General features: G+C 35.4%; 1 protein-coding gene across 1 annotated transcript in view; it reads right to left on the bottom strand.

The window, feature by feature from the left end:
- The window catches only part of LOC149799183 (tetraspanin-7-like), a 52,476-nt gene that overhangs the window by 9,016 nt on the left and 24,373 nt on the right, over nucleotides 1-19,087 (bottom strand). The window contains exons 4-6 of the mRNA XM_089958416.1: nucleotides 18,908-19,003; nucleotides 16,360-16,530; nucleotides 8,095-8,178 (exon numbers count right to left, since the gene is read on the bottom strand). Coding sequence (XP_089814542.1) covers nucleotides 8,095-8,178; nucleotides 16,360-16,530; nucleotides 18,908-19,003 — 351 coding nt within the window. The remainder of the gene's footprint in view (nucleotides 1-8,094; nucleotides 8,179-16,359; nucleotides 16,531-18,907; nucleotides 19,004-19,087) is intronic.

Here is a 19,087-nt window from a genome sequence, read left to right as displayed (position 1 = left end):
CTTAGAAATATCGACAAACTGGTTTAATCGCTTAAATCTGATTAATGCTTAAAAGCCAGACAGTACTGGAAAGAAAAACCAAATCAAGACTACAGACCTTAACATTTCTGTTTAGGTACTATAAACGTCTTCATGAAAATGCAACTAAATATAGTCAAGTAAAATAACTGACATGTACATGTCATGGTGTTCAAAAGATCAATGAAACTAAAAAATACAAGCAATGACCTCTGCCCTGACCACAAGGTCAATTAGGTATGATTATCAAAACTCCATTATAAATATACAGATAGGTTGGTGGCTATATTTGAAACATTACATTCAGAACCAAATAAATATTGCAACAAGTAATTTTGAATTAAACCACTATTCTTGTAAGAGGGGACAAGATTTTTTAGACTGTAATAGTGCCATGTTATGGATCAGATGACCCTAAATTTCATTAGAGCAAGCGAAACTGCTGTAGTGTTCTAGTGAAAACCCATGTCTGTGTGATTGCTTGTTCTGTTAATGTAGCCAAATAAAAAAAATTGTAATGGTCCTGAAGTCAGCCATTTTGCAGGCTGTATCTGTATCATTGCAATAAATAAACAGCTACACACTTAAAAAAAGTAGTTTAAAATCTTTAATAAAGGGTGACAATATTGGCAGCATTTTTTCCCTGGACAAATCTACATACAGTGAGAAGTGTTTTTGTCAAACCAAGTCATGCATACAGTGAGAGGTGTTTTTGTCAAACCAAGTCATGCATACAGTGAGAAGTGTTTTTGTCAAACCAAGTCATACATACAGTGAGAAGTGTTTTTGTCAAACCAAGTCGTACATACAGTGAGAAGTGTTTTTGTCAAACCAAGTCATGCATACAGTGGGAAGTGTTTTTGTCAAACCAAGTCATGCATACAGTGAGAAGTGTTTTAGTCAAACTAGGTCATACATACACAAAGAAGTGTTTTAGTCAAACCAAGTCATACATGCAGTGAGAAATGTTTTCGTCAAAACAAGTCTTACATACAGTAAGAAGTGTTTTAGTGAAATCTATTCAATGCATAGAGTGAGATGTGTTTTAGTGAAACCTATTCAATGCATAAAGTGAGAAGTGTTTTAGTCAAGCAAACAGTGAGAATTATTTTAGTCAAAACCGAGTTATGCACAAAAGTGTTTTAGTCAAACCAAGTCATGCATACAGTGAGATGTGTTTTAGTGACACCTATTTAATGCATACACTGAGAAGTGTTTTAGTCAAGCCAAGTCATGCAAACAGTGAGAAGTATTTTAGTCAAAACAGAGTCTTGCATACAAGAAAAAGTGTTTTAGTCAAACCAAGTCATGCATACAAGGAAAAGGGTTTTAGTCAAACCAAGTCATGCATACAGTGAGATGTGTTTTAGTCAAACCAAGTCACATATACAGTGTGAAGTGTTTTAGTCAAACCAAGTCAGTAAGACCATCTCTTAAACAGGACTAGTAATAAAAAAAGTTCCAATATGACTACAATGGCCATCACACTGAGTGTGTGTGTGTGTGATCTGGATTTTTAATGGAGCTTTAACAATTTTTCAGTCATATCGCTACGATGTCTACAGTGTGGCAGTTTATAGAGATGTCTAGCACTGTGGCATCATGCCGCAGACATGTAGCATGATGTCCCACCCAGCCACATTATCCTGACACCAGGCCGACCAGTCCTAACACTAATCTCTTAATGCTGAGTGCCAAGCGAGGCAGTTTCTGTAAGTCTTTGGTATGACTCTGCCATGGATCGAACCCACGACCTCCAGCATCCGAGGCGAATGCTCTAACCAGTAGGCCACTGGAGCGGTGCGCCACCATGCTGAAGATGACTACAATGGCCATCACACTGAAGATGATTACAATGGCCAATACACTGAACATTGACTACAATGGTCATCACACTGAAGATGACCATAATGGCCATCACACTTAAGATGACCACAATGGCCATCACACTAAGATCACTACAATGGCCATCACACTGAAGATCACTACAATGGCCATCATACTAAAGATGACTACAATGGCCATCACACTGAAGATGACCACAATGGTCATCACGGTGAATGACTACAATGGCGATCACACTGAAGATGACCACAATGGTCATCACACTGAATGACTACAATGGCCATCACACTGAAGATGATTACAATGGCCAACACACTGAAGATGACTACAATGGTCATCACTGATGATGACCACAATGGCAATGGCCATCACACTGAAGATGACCACAATGGCCATCACACTGAAGATCACTACAATGGCCATCACACTAAAGATCACTACAATGGCCATCACACTGAAGATGACCAAAATGGCCATGACACTGAAGATGACTACAATGAGCATGACAATGAAGATGGCCACAATGGCCATCACACTGAAGATGATTACAATGGCCATCACTGAAGATGACTACAATGGCCATCACACTGAAGATGACCACAGTGGTCATCACACTGAAGATCTGATCAGCACCATTTTTATTTATTACAAACTAGTCTGTGAAAATCACATATTACTATCACAATCCATTCAGAAGTAGCTATAACCAAGTGGCAATATTGAATGTCAGATCATTGCCATTTTCATTTAGGACCATTTAGACATAATAAGTCTGTAATAGCGCAAACCTTACATCTCTTAACAAGTAGTAGCCATAACAATTATTCCAAGATGGCCACCATCGTGGATATAATTTAAGTCAGACTGGCATCAGTTATTTTAAAGAACTAACCAGATATGATCAAAACCTCCATATAGCTATTACCAACAGTTAAGGAAAGGTAGCAAGAAAATGATTTGGTGGTTATCTTAGAGATCGATCAGCACCATTTTTGTTTAGTACCAAGTAGGCATCGTTAGTTTTGAGTGAAAATACCATGTACATACAACCATCTATTCTAGAGATGTAGTGATTAAGAAGATGTCCAATGTAGCTGTCATTTTGGATTTCTATGGGCACCACATTTTATTTAGAACCTACTAGACGTAAATACACCTTTTAGTGAAAACACCATGTCAACATGACTATCCATTCAGTATGAGTAGCAATAAAAAAAAATTCAAGATGACCATCATGGCAGCCCTAATAAATATCAGAGATCAGTATCATTTTCATAAAGGACAAACTAGACATTACATGAAGTCTTTGTGAAAATCCTATTTCAATAAAACTATCCGTTCCAGTTAAGTAGTCACAACATTTCATGATGGAAATTGTAGTGACCATATTGGATTCTATGGGCATGTCCAACAGGAATCATTTTCAAAAAGTCCTAACCAGACATGGTAAGTAGTCTTTTCATAAATACGCCTTGCTTATAATCATCTGTTCTGGAGGAGTAGTGATGAAATTTTAAGATGGCTGCTACTCTGCCCATTTTGTATGTCAGATTGTCACCATTTTCATTCTGGCCATTTTGTATGTCAGATTGTCACCATTTTAATTTACACTGAACAGACATCATAATAAGCCTTTCAGTAATAACATTACGTCTATATGATCACCTGTTCAGGATGAGCATCATTAACAATATTTACATGCCATATGTAATGTCAGCACAGCACCATTTTCATTTAGGTTTTGATTTGGCTTGGTACTTTACAGCACTGCAACAGAAAAGGATATTTAGTGCCAAGGCAATTTTTCGTTTAGGACCAGCCAGACATAATAATAGGTCTTTTAGAGACAACCTCCTGTTTATAAGACCATCCAATCAGAAGCTATAGTCAAATCATTTAAAAATGGCTGCAATATTGCCTATAATGGATGTTTACAGGGCACCATTTTCATTCAAGACCAACTGACATCAAAAAAGATGCTTTACTGTGACAACCCCATTTCTACAAGACCATCCATGCATCCATTAAGAGGAATTGATATAAAAAGATTTTCAAGAATGTTGTCATGGTGGTCACAATGGATGTGTTAGAGGCACCAATTTTATTTAGGGCTAACAAGGCATTGAGATGAAAATGTTTGTATAAAGTTTTGTCATGATCACTTCAGTAATTCTGGAAGAATAGCAATAACACACTTGTGCTAACAGATGGTTGAGACATCACATTAACACTTCTGGTCGAAGACCAGTAGAATTAAGCCAGAGTGTCTTGAAGGGACATGAGCTCTACTGATAAGACTATTTCTTCCTTTTAAATGCTGAGAGCTGACCCCATCTCTGATATTATTCAGCAAATAGCAACATTTTCAACTGAGCTGCTGTGGTGGAAATACTGGATTTCAGATTGCTACCTTTTTTGTTTTGGACCAACAAGACATCAAAAGATGTCTGGAGGAAATCCCATGATGGTAAGCCTTTCTGTTTTGGAGAAGTAACGATAACAAGATTGCTGCCATGATGGCCATATTGGAGGAACGATAACAAGATGGCTGCCACGATGGCCATGTTGGAGTAACAATAATAAGATGGCTGCCTTGATGGCCATATTGGAGTAATGATAACAAGATGGCTGCCATGATGGCAATACTGGAACAATACAATTTAGGGCTCCCATCCCAAGGATTGGGAATCTTTCATTATGAAAGACGTACTTTGGGAATATATAGCACAAGGGCCCATGATTTCTAACAACCAAACCCACAAGAGTCATAATTTTGTTTGAAATTTAATTTTCAATGTCTCTTTATAGCTGCTTACAAAATTGTTTTTTTTTTAAACAGTAGCAATATTAAAAATTGCTGTTGTGTTCTTGATGTAATAAAATGGCTTTTTTATAACAAGTCTACAGTTTGAAACAAAATAATTTCATTTTTATTTCTAACTTGATATACATTTAGGGTGCATTATAATAATTCTGTTTTTTCATTTGTGAGTGTTCATGGAATAAAGGTGCTCTATGGTGAATTTCAGTTATTCATACTAGACCAAGCATATCCTGGCAGATGACACTCAGCCTTTTGTTGAATGTAAGCAATTCATAATAGACCAAGCATACCTTGGCAGATGACACTCAGGCCATGTGTTGAATGTAAGCAATTCATACTAGACCAAACATACCCTGACAGATGACACTCAGGCCATGTGTTGAATGTAAGCAATTCATTTTAGACCAAGCATACCCTGGCAGATGATACTCAGGCCATGTGTTGAATGGAAGCAATTCATACTAGACCAAACATACCCTGGCAGATGACACTCAGGCCATGTGTTGAATGTAAGCAATTCATACTAGACCAAGAATACCCTGGCAGATGACACTCAGGCCATGTATTGAATGTAAGCAATTCATACTAGACCAAGCATACCCTGGCAGATGACACTCAGGCCATGTGTTGAATGTATGCAATTCATACCAGACCAAGCATACCCTAGCAGATGACACTCAGGCCATGTGTTGAATGTATGCAATTCATACTAGACCAAGCATACCCTGGCAGATGACACTCAGGCCATGTGTTGAATGGAAGCAATTCATACTAGACCAAGCATACCCTGGCAGATGACACTCAGGCCATGTGTTGAATGGAAGCAATTCATACTAGACCCAGCATACCCTGGCGGATGACACTCAGGCCATGTGTTGAATGTAAGCAATTCATACTAGACCAAGCATACCCTGGCTGACAACTCTCAGGCCATGTGTTGAATGCAAGCAATTCATACTAGACCAAGCATACCCTGGCAGATGACACTCAGGCCATGTGTTGAATGCAAGCAATTCATACTAGACCAAGCATTCCCTGGCAGATGACACTCAGGCCATGTGTTGAATGTAAGCAATTCATACTAGACCAAGCATACCCTGGCAGATGACACTCAGGCCATGTGTTGAATGTAAGCAATTCATACTAGACCAAGCATACCCTGGCAGATGACACTCAGGCCATGTGTTGAATGCAAGCAATTCATACTAGACCAAACATACCTGGCAGATGACACTCAGGCCATGTGTTGAATGCAAGCAATTCATACTAGACCAAGCATACCCTGGCAGATGACATCCTGGCCATGTGTTGAATGTAAGCAATTCATACTAGACCAAGCATACCCTGGCAGACGACATCCAGGCCATGTGTTGAATGCAAGCCATTCATACTAGACCAAGCATACCTTGGCAGATGACATTCAGGCAATATGTTGAATGCAAGCAATTCATACTAGACCAAGCATACCCTTGCTGGTAAATCTCAGGCCATGCACTTAAGAACAACGTTATGCATTTTTATGATTAAGATGACTCCTGGTAAGGTAGCGCTCTACAATTTCGTATTTTGCAAAGGGTTAGAATTTAAAAGAAAAAGAATTTCCCTGGCTTTCCTTGCTGGCTATACTGGCTATTTAAAAAAGACCTTGTATATTTTAGGCATAATTCAAAGAACCTTTAATTTCCTTTATTTTGGTGTATAACTGATGAGTGTAATATGGGTTATAGAGTATACAGCTTGGCCTTACTCCAGATGTGTATCTTTCAAAAAAGTGCTATTTCCACTTGGTCATTTTCACTTCCTGAACTTCAGAGGTAAATTGTATAAAAAAGAGCCAATAACTTTTTTTTTACATTTTATATATTTGGTAATTCATTCATTGCACTTTCAGAAGCTGGTATTATCGAGTCTGGCAAAATTAATTTTTCCTATTTTAATAGCTGCTATGGATAGTGTACTTTAGACTAATTCAGGCTGACTTTTTAGCATGAGGGAGCAGTCATTTTAGTTAGCAGTGTGCTTAGATCATGTACAATTTCCAAAAGTACAATAATAATATCCAAAGAAATATCATCCATATTACATTAATGTAGCATAGAGGTATGCCAACATTCTCTCCATTGTGCATGTTTTAAATGCAAACAACTTCACATTACATATGTCACTCTCTCAAAAGTACATAATAAATGGTGAGCGCCCCCTAAAAAAAATCATAAAATGTTGGTTCCAATCTAGTAATATATGTTAAGGATATGAATGGAATTAGACAAACGTTCTAAGAATGATTTACTATCGTTTTGATTGGGATATTTCAAAATAGATGTTCTGGGGCCACAAACAGTAATTGGGGCCTCCAAGTGACCCTAATTATTTCAGGAGAATCATCCTTTAAGTCTTTTAATGAAAACCCTATGTTGATATGAAAATCTACTCTGTAGAAGTATTGACAGCAAGATTTTCCTGATGGCCACTCTGGTGGCCAGATTTAATATCAGAAGGCTTCCATTTTAATTTAAGATCAACTAGATATTATAAGATATTGCTGGTGAAAACCTCATGTCAATATGTTTTTATATTCAGGAGTAAAAATAACAAGATTTTCAAGATGGCTGCTGTGGCAGCAGTAATGTACGTCAGCTTTACGAGAATTGTTTTTAGGTAGTTTTCAGGGTTGAAAATAGGCACCAATCATAATTTTCATGGATGTTTCTATTTTATGAGGGTTCTCTGGGCCAAAAATAGACGTGAATCACAATTAAATGGACCAAAACTTACTTTGTACATTATTTTCAACTACACTGCATTAAGCTATATCAAAGTTTTTTTAGGGTATTCTCTGGGCTGAAAACTGGCCCAAATCCCTGTGCAAATTATTTCAGCAATTTGCTCCCAAAAATGCATTACAAACTGACAAAACTTTCCCCAAAATAATGGAGCCATTCCCTAATACCAAAGATAATATCCTGCATTACCTGCACAATGAGAAATATTTATGATATTCTATTTTAGTACACTTCATATTTTGCAGGATTCTCATCATAACTGTGGTGATTTCTTTCTAAATACATTTTTTACTATTGTTGCAAGTATGTTACCCACAGTGTAACAACCATATAGCTACTATAAAAACTAATAATTTCACAAATCTGAGTTACATCCTTAAAATATAAAACTGACCTGAAAGACCAGTGTTACTACTTTTAGTAAGGTCATACAGTTTGTTACTAGAATTAGTAATACAGATTATATTTGGTAAAAATGAATGGATACTATGCCACAGACATGGAGTGATTTAATTCCAAGCCTAAAATAAAATATAAAATATTATTAACAAATAAATTCTTGACGATAAGTGGCCATTAATATGCATGAATAGCTACATTACTTGTTCAGTTTATCCATTTTACCTGGAAGAATGAAACGCCCAGTGCCACACCACCTATCAGCCCCATGTTTCCCTTCATGAAGTCAGTCACCAGAGAGTAACAGCCCTGAAATAATCATAAAAATATATTTAAGTTTTTTCTTTAAATTTTGAGGATGGAATTCATGCTCATCATTGAAACATAGAATAACAATGAATCATGCAGACTAATATGTACATAGACATTTCAAAGAAGGAAAAAAAACTATTCCCCTCAATATGGTGCAAATGAAGAAAGCTTGATTCAATATGCAAGGGACAAGTTTCATATTAATCAGGGACCATAATGTGGCCATGTTTAATCAAAAAATGTTGAAAATTTGACTGAGGTTTTCTCATTATAGAACCTCAACGTATGTTTGTAGTCTGGGTAGACCTAGATATCCCTCTTCCCACAATAGTCTGGGTAGAACTAGATATTCCCCCTCCCCACAATAGTCTGGGTAGAACTAGATATTCACCCTCCCCACAATAGTCTGGGTAGAACTAGATATTCACCCTCCCCACAATAGTCTGGGCAGAACTAGATATTCTCCCTCTCCACAATAGTCTGGGTAGAACTAGATATTCCCCCTCCCCAAAATAGGGTAGGGGAACCACAAAAAAAGATTACTTTAACTTTTCAAGGCAGCACAAAAAACTGGTTTGATTTAAATGTCTGAGGATTTTGTTGGTTCAAAAAGTGTCAAAGATTTGCATAAGATTTGCTGACATATAAAATTAATCTTTAATACATAGGGTTCAGAAAAAAAGGCTTTTTTAATCACATGATATCATTACTAAAAGACAATATATGTACATTGTATTATTTATTACAAGCTTAAAGTTTTCAATGTTAACATTGTCAGAATCATGCAGTATTTTTTGATACTATACAGCTTCATACTGGATGATGTGTGTCTAAAAACAGTATTGTGTATCAGGAGCTACACTGTAAACAAACCATGTCCATTCGTGTCATAGGTGCCATAGCTTTTGGTTGATTAGATCTGGTTGTGAATGAACTAAACATGCTGTTTTGTCCATATGAATATGGCAGTGATAAAGTTATCTGTGTGGACAAGCTGCCTGAGTTACAAATGAAACTTTCAAACAAGCAAATGAATGAACATGATATTCGCGATGTCAACAACAAATGTGAGAGACGCAGTAATTGAAAATACCATTCTGATCATTTAACAGTTACTTAGGACAAATATGTATAAGTATTTGCAAACAGTGTTTCGGACTATGACCAGTACTCTCAAGGATCTATAAAAATAGCATAGAAAAACATATTGAGGCCAAGGGCTTTCACATATATACCATAGACATACCATTTTACAAATGAGTCAAAATACTATATTTGAGAAAAAAAATTAAACTAACAGTTTTGGTAGGAAACTATAAGTATCGGGGCCAATAACACAAGACAACAAAAAAGTATTATTTCCACTAGCTAAATGAACTGTCACACAACAGCTGCTTTACAACTTTCCCCGTTCAACTATTCTGATACACTGTTAGGCTAGTAATACAAACCACATAGGACATAGATGGGGTTCTCCAACAGTAAGCATGCAAGTGACAGGGCATAAACATGTCTTCTTTAGCTGCCAATAAACATACTTATATTTATGCATCTTGAATTTCCTCAAAAATGAACTATCTTATGTCTGCAAATCCAAATAACATGACCCATGTCATTCATTCTAAAATCTGATACACACTGCAAAATTATACTGTAATTTTGACATTTTCAACTGAAATCACATTCTCCCTACTGCATTCAAAAGGAAATGAATGTGATATACCATAACATCTTTTGGAGAATTTCAATTGATAGAATTAATTTGTTTCACACATTATGATTCCAGTCCACTGCTCAAATCACATAAATCATAAAGACTGATTGACTCAACTATAAAAAAATCCAGTCCATTACAAGCAGAAAAACAAAACTGAGTTCAATCAACAACAAAAAAAAGCAAACATCCAGTCCAGACCAAATGGACAAGTTGGCTCTAAATTTCAATTTTAAGTAGACCAAAACAATAATTTTTTAAAACTAATTTCAAGCATGTGATGAAGTTCAAAGGTCACTGGGCAGTGGTGTGTGTGCATTAATATTGTTACTGTGCACTGATGAATACATGGTGTTTATTTATTTTGGATTCTTTTTGTGTGTTCTTTTTATGATGAAACCTTAGGTAGATAAATAAAACTAGTATATAATAAAAAGACTACTGCATTTATACGGGAAAATATGAACTAGTTTTTGCAGACTAATACTGCACTCCCAGGCTAATGCAGTAATACTCAGAAAAGCTCATTCATATTTTCCCATACAAATGCTCCAACATATCATTACACAATAAGTTCTGAAAATATTCAAGTTTTGTGTGCAGAAGTGATGCAGATGTGGAATGATTAACTTGGTACAGTCATATTAATAGTGGTAGAGTTTGATCATTCATGCCATAAAGGCCTTTGTGAGAAATGGTAGGGACTAATCCTTCCACAAATATCAGAACTATATGCTAGACAGAAACAAACTGAATGCTGTAAACTATCTTGAAGAATTGCAATGTATAATTTGGGCATTCACCATATGATCTGAACCTTTTTGTTAGTGTGAGTGTGTGTGTGATTTGGATTTTTAATGTAGCTTTACAATTTTTCAGTCATATTGCTACAATGTCTGCAGTGTGGCAGTTTATAGTTATGTCTAGCACTGGGGCATCATGCCACAGACATGTAGCACGATGTCCCACGCAGTCACATTATCCTTACACCAGGCCGACCAGTCCTAACACTAACCTTTTAATGCTGAGTGCCAAGTGAGGCAGCGGTGAGTACCATTTTTTTAAATAAAGTTTTTGTATGACTTGTCTGAGGATCGAACCCAGGACCTCCCGCATCAGAGGTGGATGCTCTAACCACTAGGCCACCGGAGTGGTTCTTTATGTATGTCACAAAGAGAAATTAAAAAATCATGTGACTTGTTTTATCAAATATATTCCATAGGAGCTCTTTGCAAAAAACAAAAACTGGTAACATACAGATAGATGACAGTATTACATAAATATGCTTTCCTATACAGTGGCTGTACCTAAATGTGAAGAACCTAACCCATGCCTTCTTGATAATAAACCTTGCACCAAATCTGGTTTGGTACATGATAAGGAACTGAGGCAAAACAAATTCATGACACAGGATAGGCTGAAGTACCACAATTTCAATCAATTTTTAAAAAAATAGTCTATTATTTAAACAGAAGTTACTGAGAGCTGTTTCTAATGACAATTACATGAGGATACACTGGTTATCAACTCTATTATGGGAATGACAATTACATGAGGATATATTGGTTATCAACTCTTATTAGGGGAATGACAATTACATGAGGATATATTGATTATCAACCCTTATTATGGGAATGACAATTACATGAGGATATATTGGTTATCAACTCTTATTATGGGAATGACAATTACATGAGGATATATTGGTTATCAACTCTTATTATGGGAATGACAATTACATGAGGATATATTGGTTATCAACTCTTATTATGGGAATGACAATTACATGAGGATATATTGGTTATCAACTCTTATTATGGGAATGACAATTACATGAGGATACACTGGTTATCAACTCTTATTATGGGAATGACAATTACATGAGGATATATTGGTTATCAACTCTATTATGGGAATGACAATTACATGAGGATATATTGGTTATCAACCCTTATTATGGGAATGACAATTACATGAGGATATATTGGTTATCAACTCTATTATGGGAATGACAATTACATGAGGATATATTGGTTATCAACTCTATTATGGGAATGACAATTACATGAGGATATATTGGTTATCAACTCTTATTATGGGAATGACAATTACATGAGGATATATTGGTTATCAACTCTATTATGGGAATGACAATTACATGAGGATATATTGGTTATCAACTCTATTATGGGAATGACAAATACATGAGGATATATTGGTTATCAACTCTATTATGGGAATGACAATTACATGAGGATATATTGGCTATCAACTCTTATTATGGGAATGACAATTACATGAGGATATATTGGTTATCAACTCTATTATGGGAATGACAATTACATGAGGATATATTGGTTATCAACTCTTATTATGGGAATGACAATTACATGAGGATATATTGGTTATCAACTCTTATTATGGGAATGACAATTACATGAGGATATATTGGTTATCAACTCTATTATGGGAATGACAATTACATGAGGATATATTGGTTATCAACTCTATTATGGGAATGACAAATACATGAGGATATATTGGTTATCAACTCTATTATGGGAATGACAATTACATGAGGATATATTGGTTATCAACTCTTATTAGGGGAATGACAATTCTCAAGTACAGCTAGGCCAGGCAAAAAAATTCCCAACAAACTTTCACTTAAGTTGATCAATTTTAAACAGCCTCAAATTTATACTAATTATACTACAATTGTGTTGCCATGGTAATGAAAAATACTGAATGCAGAAAATTTTAAGTTTCAAACAGATAACACATTTAAAAAATGTAAAATATTTTTGGATGACATACCTTGAACACTTTTTCAATTTTCAGAAACAAATGCATTTACAGACTGATGAATCACAGACAGACAGATGACATTACACATGTGGAATAAAAAACGAAAAATATTCCAATTCTGAGACCATTTTCACCACATAATCCTTGTCATGCTAACAGGTCAAAATTTAAATTGTTGCCCTGTTGTCAGCATTGTATTGCTTTGTATGGCAACAGAAAAAACACATTTGCTTTCAGTACCCTCAGAAGTCCATTTCATCACAAAATGTTCCTAATTTTTTACCAACCATATAAATTTTATTGCATACTATATTTTGCCATAATGTACAGTAATAGATTTAATATGAATATCTATTATGAAAATTATTATGTTACAAAGTTATTTTACTATAACCCAGTACAACACATTACAAAAACATTGCACAAAATTAAAACAAAACCATAAATCTCTTTCCAGCAATATATTTGAACCAATGAACATACTTTGACACTAAATATTTAAAGAAATTGCTCTGGATTTATGCATTTTAGTTCTTAATTGAAAATTATGAAAGAAGAGTCCATTTAATAGACTGATGCCCTACTTGCATAAAAGAATTTTGTAGAATCACAATACTTCCCTCTTTCATTCAAATCTTATATATTCTTGTGCAACTATGAAACACCAAAGTTGGTACCAAAAATGTTTTACATGTTTGAGTTAACATGTTGATAAGTGAAGAATATTATTGATTATTCTCCATGCTCACAAGCCGTCACAGACAAAAACCCTCAACGACTCCTAACCCTGAAATTAATGTCCCAGTCATGATCATCAACTTGTTTACTGAAAAACAATGAAATACAAAGATAAAATGTACTTGTGTACAAATCACTGTATTCATAAACTAACTGAAGTACAAAGATAGAATGTACTTGTTCATGTGTACAAATCACTGTATTCATAAACTAACTGAAGTACAAAAATCACAGCAGTGACCTCTGACTTTTTCAAGAAGGTCTGGTTTTAAAGCTTGTTCACAATAGTGCAAATAAGGATGGATCTGCACAATTTTCATTCATGGCCAATTACACATTACAAGGGGGTGTTGTAATGAAAACACTATGTCAGTGCCACCATTCATGGTCAATTACACATTACAAGGGGGTGTTGTAATGAAAACACTAAGTCAGTGCCACCATTCATGGTCAATTACATATTACAAGGGGGTGTTGCAATGAAAACACAATGTCAGTGCCACTATCCATTGAGGAGAAGTAATGATCACAAGATTGATAAGATGGCCACTGGTTGGCATTTTTAAGGTCAGACATTTTATTCAGGAACAACTACATATTGTTGCAGTGTTTGAACAACAGAAAAAAAAACACTTGATACAACCAACAATTCAGAAAAGTTGCCATAACAAGCTTCCAAGGTAGTCATCAAGGCAGCCATTTTGGAGGTAAGACCAGCATCATTTGAAAACAGGACCAATTAAATAGCGTTTTATGAAAACTCCATTCCTTTAAAAAAGAATGGAAGAACAAGATTATTATGATGGATGCTGTAGCATCCCTAATGGGAGGTCATAGCAATGTTCTCATTTAGGACCAAAAAGATGTGAAAAACATCAATATGATGACTTATGCAGGATTTGCAGCAATAACATTTTCCAGACGGCCACAATGGTGGCAATGTTGGACATCAAACTGGCACAGTTTTCATTAATATATGCTGGTGGACAGCCATGGATGCTGCTGTAAAAGAACCTGTATACAATGCTGTAAATAAACCTGTATACAATGCTGTAAATAAACCTGTATACAATGCTGTAAATAAACCTGTATACAATGCTTTAAATATGCTCAAAATCAATTTTTAAGTCAAACAGGATGGCAACTCAGTATGTGCAGGACAGATAAAGGTGATAATCAAACCTACCTAGATATTTTTGTTTTAAACCTCACATTGCTACTGGTTTCAGTCCATTAGATTATCAAAAGTTATTGAGCAGAAAATAAATTAATGATGCTAAGGCAAACTTCCAAGTAAAACATAACCCAAACTCACTTAATGTGTGATGGCAGAGATGAAAATCAAATGACTTTGACACATATCTTGTGAATATAAATGAAATCTGGTTTTAAGCCTTCAACTGAGTGCAAATAGACAGGAAAGACTGACATGCATAACAAAAACATTCACACAAAATGGTGGGGTATGAAAAAGACATAATATGGATGCCATTCTGGTAAACCCGAGTTTGCTAAGTCATGCTTTTGACAATATTCATCAGAAATAAGATGGACGTTTGTATGTTCATTTCCACCGGTAGTTTTTTTATGTACCTGTTGTGGTATGAAAGCCTGGTCCCATTCCACTAATTAAGTGTCATAACGTTTCTTCCATGTCCACCATTTTTAAAGGGAGGGTTTTTGTATTTACTCCACTAGTGCATTTAATGAAACATAAGCACTGAGAAACAGGCTAGTGATGGCATAATAATGCTTAAGTTACACATATTGAATATTACCATATGCCATGTATTAACCTAAACTGAATATTACCATAAGCCATGTATTAACCTAAACTGAATATTACCATACTCCATGTATTAACCTAAACTGAATATTACCATATGCCATGTATTAACCTAAACTGAATATTACCAAATGCCATGTATTAACCTAAACTGAATATTACCATAAGCCATGTATTAACCTAAACTGAATATTACCATATGCCATGTATTAACCTAAACTGAATATTACCATAAGCCATGTATTAACCTAAACTGAATATTACCATATGCCATGTATTAACCTAAACTGAATATTACCATAAACCATGTATTAACCTAAACTGAATATTACCATATGCCATGTATTAACCTAAATTGAATATTACCATATGCCATGTATTAACCTAAATTGAATATTACCATATGCCATGTATTAATCTAAATTGAATATTACCATATGCCATGTATTAACCTAAACTGAATATTACCATAAACCATGTATTAACCTAAACTGAATATTACCATATGCCATGTATTAACCTAAATTGAATATTACCATATGCCATGTATTAACCTAAATTGAATATTACCATATGCCATGTATTAACTTAAACTGAATATTATCATATGCCATGTATTAACCTAAGCTGAATATTACCATATGCCATGTATTAACCTAAACTGAATATTACCATATGCCATGTATTAACCTAAATTGAATATTACCATATGCCATGTATTAACCTAAACTGAATATTACCATATGCCATGTACAAACCTAAGCTGAATATTACCATATGCAATGTATTAACCTAAATTCAATATTACCATATGCCATGTATTAACCCTAAAAAAATCTGAAGACAGGACAAATGATACAAGGTGCTATCTTGAGAGAGCAGGGTGAATCACAGGCTAAGGTGCCACCTATGAAGGGCAGGTTTCATCTCAGAGTGCAAGGTGCCGCCTAAGAAGGGCAGAATGCATATCAGATAGGGCAAGGTGCCATCTAGGGAGGATAGGGTGAATCTCAGAGTGATGGCAAGATACCACCTAGGCACAGGATGCATCTCTGAGGACAAAATGCCACATAGGTAGGGTTTGGTGAGGTACCCTCCTAAAACATGCAAGGAACAACACTGTATTACTTACATCAGTGTAGATGCTCATGTTCTGAACAGGAGATGATGGTATGTCAATGTGTTTGCAAGTATTTCGATCACCATGGCAGCATGACTTTGGTACTGAGTTTGTGCTGTTCTGCTTTTGTGCCCATTTTGTCTGGAACCAGTCAATGTAGGAATTCTTTCCACAACACTTAAGCTGAAAATAAAATGTGTGCTAAATCAGAAATATAGCCTCTAACCTTGTAAAATATTATTATTGTTATATTTAAAAAAATCAACAAAGATTTGTGAGACATTTAAATGTAATGACTTACAAGTTAGTGTTCTTGTTAACAGCTGACAGCAGGAAAATTTTTATTGTACAATGTTTTTCTGAATGTTTTTCATTTATTTCCTTTTAAATCCTATCCAGGACTGACAAAATGAGGGAATTCTTCCTGTGGCATTTTCATCAGAGACATTTTAATTTTTAAAGGGGGGGGGGGAGACAGTTTTTAAATGATAAGAGCATGTATGATTAGACCCCTTATAGTATGTTTATATGAGAACAGCTTCTATAAAAGACCCATTATTACATTTATATAAGTTAGAACAGTACAAGTTTTGTATGAGAAAAGTTTCTATCAACAGACCTATTATTATAAGAAACGTATGATTAGACCCTTACAGTATGTTTATATGAGAATAGCTTCTATCAACAGACCCATCATTACATTTATATAAGAACAGTATGAGTTTATATGACAACTGTTTCTATCAACAGACCTATTTTTATAAGAAAAGTATGATTAGACCCCTTACAGTATGTTTATATGAGAATAGCTTCTATCAACAGACCCATCATTACATTTATATAAGAGGGGCCCCGAGTGGCTGAGTGGTCTAAAGCGCTCTTCATTACGGATCACTGCCATCTCACCTCTGTCTGCGGCGGTTCGAGTCTAAGATTCAGCCAATGTGGGTATGTGAGAAAGCTTGCCAGTAGCTTCTCGTGGGTCGGTGGTTCTTTCCGGGGGTTTCCCGGGTTCTTCCTCCACCATTAATACTGGCCGCCATGTATAGCCTATCGTGTGCTGAAAAATGGCGTTAAACCCCACAACAACAACAACAACATTTATATAAGAACAGTATGAGTTTATATGACAACTGTTTCTATCAACAAACCTATTATTATAAGAAAAGTATGATTAGACCCCTTACAGTATGTTTATATGACAACTGTTTCTATCAACAGATGCATCATTACATTTATATAAAAACAGTATGAGTTTATATGACAACTGTTTCTATCAACAGACCTATTATTATAAGAAAAGTATGATTAGACCCCTTATGGTATGTTTATATGACAACTGTTTCTATCAACAGATGCATCATTACATTTATATAAAAACAGTATGAGTTTCCATCAACAGACCCGTTATTACATTTATCTAAGAACAGTATGATTAGACCCCTATACTATCTTTAAACTTTTTACAATATGCTTCAAACCAGCATGTGTGAAATAAATAACTCTGAATAAATAAAGGTAACATTTGAAGCTCTTTATCTTCATAATTAGCACAGCAGCAGGAATCATGTTTATAAACTGCAATATACTGAATATAACAGAACAATATGTAAAAGCAGAGACATTACTGCCAAATACCAAAAACTGCTTGTCCGCCATTGTACAACCTTGCCAAGTGCAGTTAGTAAAATGTTTTAAAACCTAGATAATCAATGAATGTGTCTTGTTGCTCAACTGCAAAAAGTCACTTGGTAAGATCTTGATTATGGCAGTTATCTAGACGTTACGTATAACAGTAAATCTGAGAATCTGGTCTCTCTAGCCATGTGGTCTCTCATAACTGTGATTTTTGTTTTCAAGATCAGTTTTACTGTAATAACAATAATAATAACCACAAGAACAATAATCATTGTCATCAATATCATAATATCATCATCTTGAAAACTAAAGAAAAGATTGATCCTGACCTAGTTAATGTCATGATGACAACATATTAATGCACAGTGGCAAGCAAATTTAGGTATGGTAGCACTAACATGATTGGGGGCCCTGTAAAAACCATAAAATTACAAAAATGAAAGCTTAAAATGCAAGAAATCTAAACTTGGGCATCAAATTAATGCATAGTGGCAAGCAAATGTAGGCATGGTAGCACTAACATGATTGGGGGCCCTGTAAAAACCCTGTAATTACATAAATGAAAGCTTAAAATGCGAGCAATCTAAACTTGGGCATCAATAAGCCACTATGATTCACTTCTAAAGTTATGTAAACACTTCAGTCTTTGATTGCAGCAATCAATATCTGCTAACAAACACTGTCTATACAAGTTTGCAAGTCAGGCACAACTGTAAGCAGCATAGACCTGAATCTGCCATTACATAATGTGCCAACAGATCAGGGTACATGCTGCTTCTTCTACCAATTTCTCCTAATAAATTGTATTGACCCAGATCTGCTGGCACATTATGTAATGGCATATCCAGGTCTATGCAGCTGGATCTGCCTTGTATGGAAGTATATATGGTAAAAAGCGCTGCAGGCACTGTTTCAAACTTACACCTTCTTGAAGCCCATCCACAGCCCTGCTGACTTCATCTTTTGTTCCATACTGATCCAGGGCATTGTGAAGTCCAGTCTCAAAACCTTGCTCCAGCTGTAAATAAATAACAAGAGACCCAAGAGTGCATGATATCACTCACTTGACATGAATTGGTCTGGAAGCCATATGAAGCATTGA

The sequence above is a fragment of the Sinohyriopsis cumingii genome, chromosome 5 (assembly GCF_028554795.1).
Source record: "Sinohyriopsis cumingii isolate HCF-2022 chromosome 5, ASM2855479v2, whole genome shotgun sequence".
Lineage (NCBI taxonomy): Eukaryota > Metazoa > Mollusca > Bivalvia > Unionida > Unionidae > Sinohyriopsis > Sinohyriopsis cumingii.
This window is presented reverse-complemented; position numbering and strand designations above follow the sequence as displayed.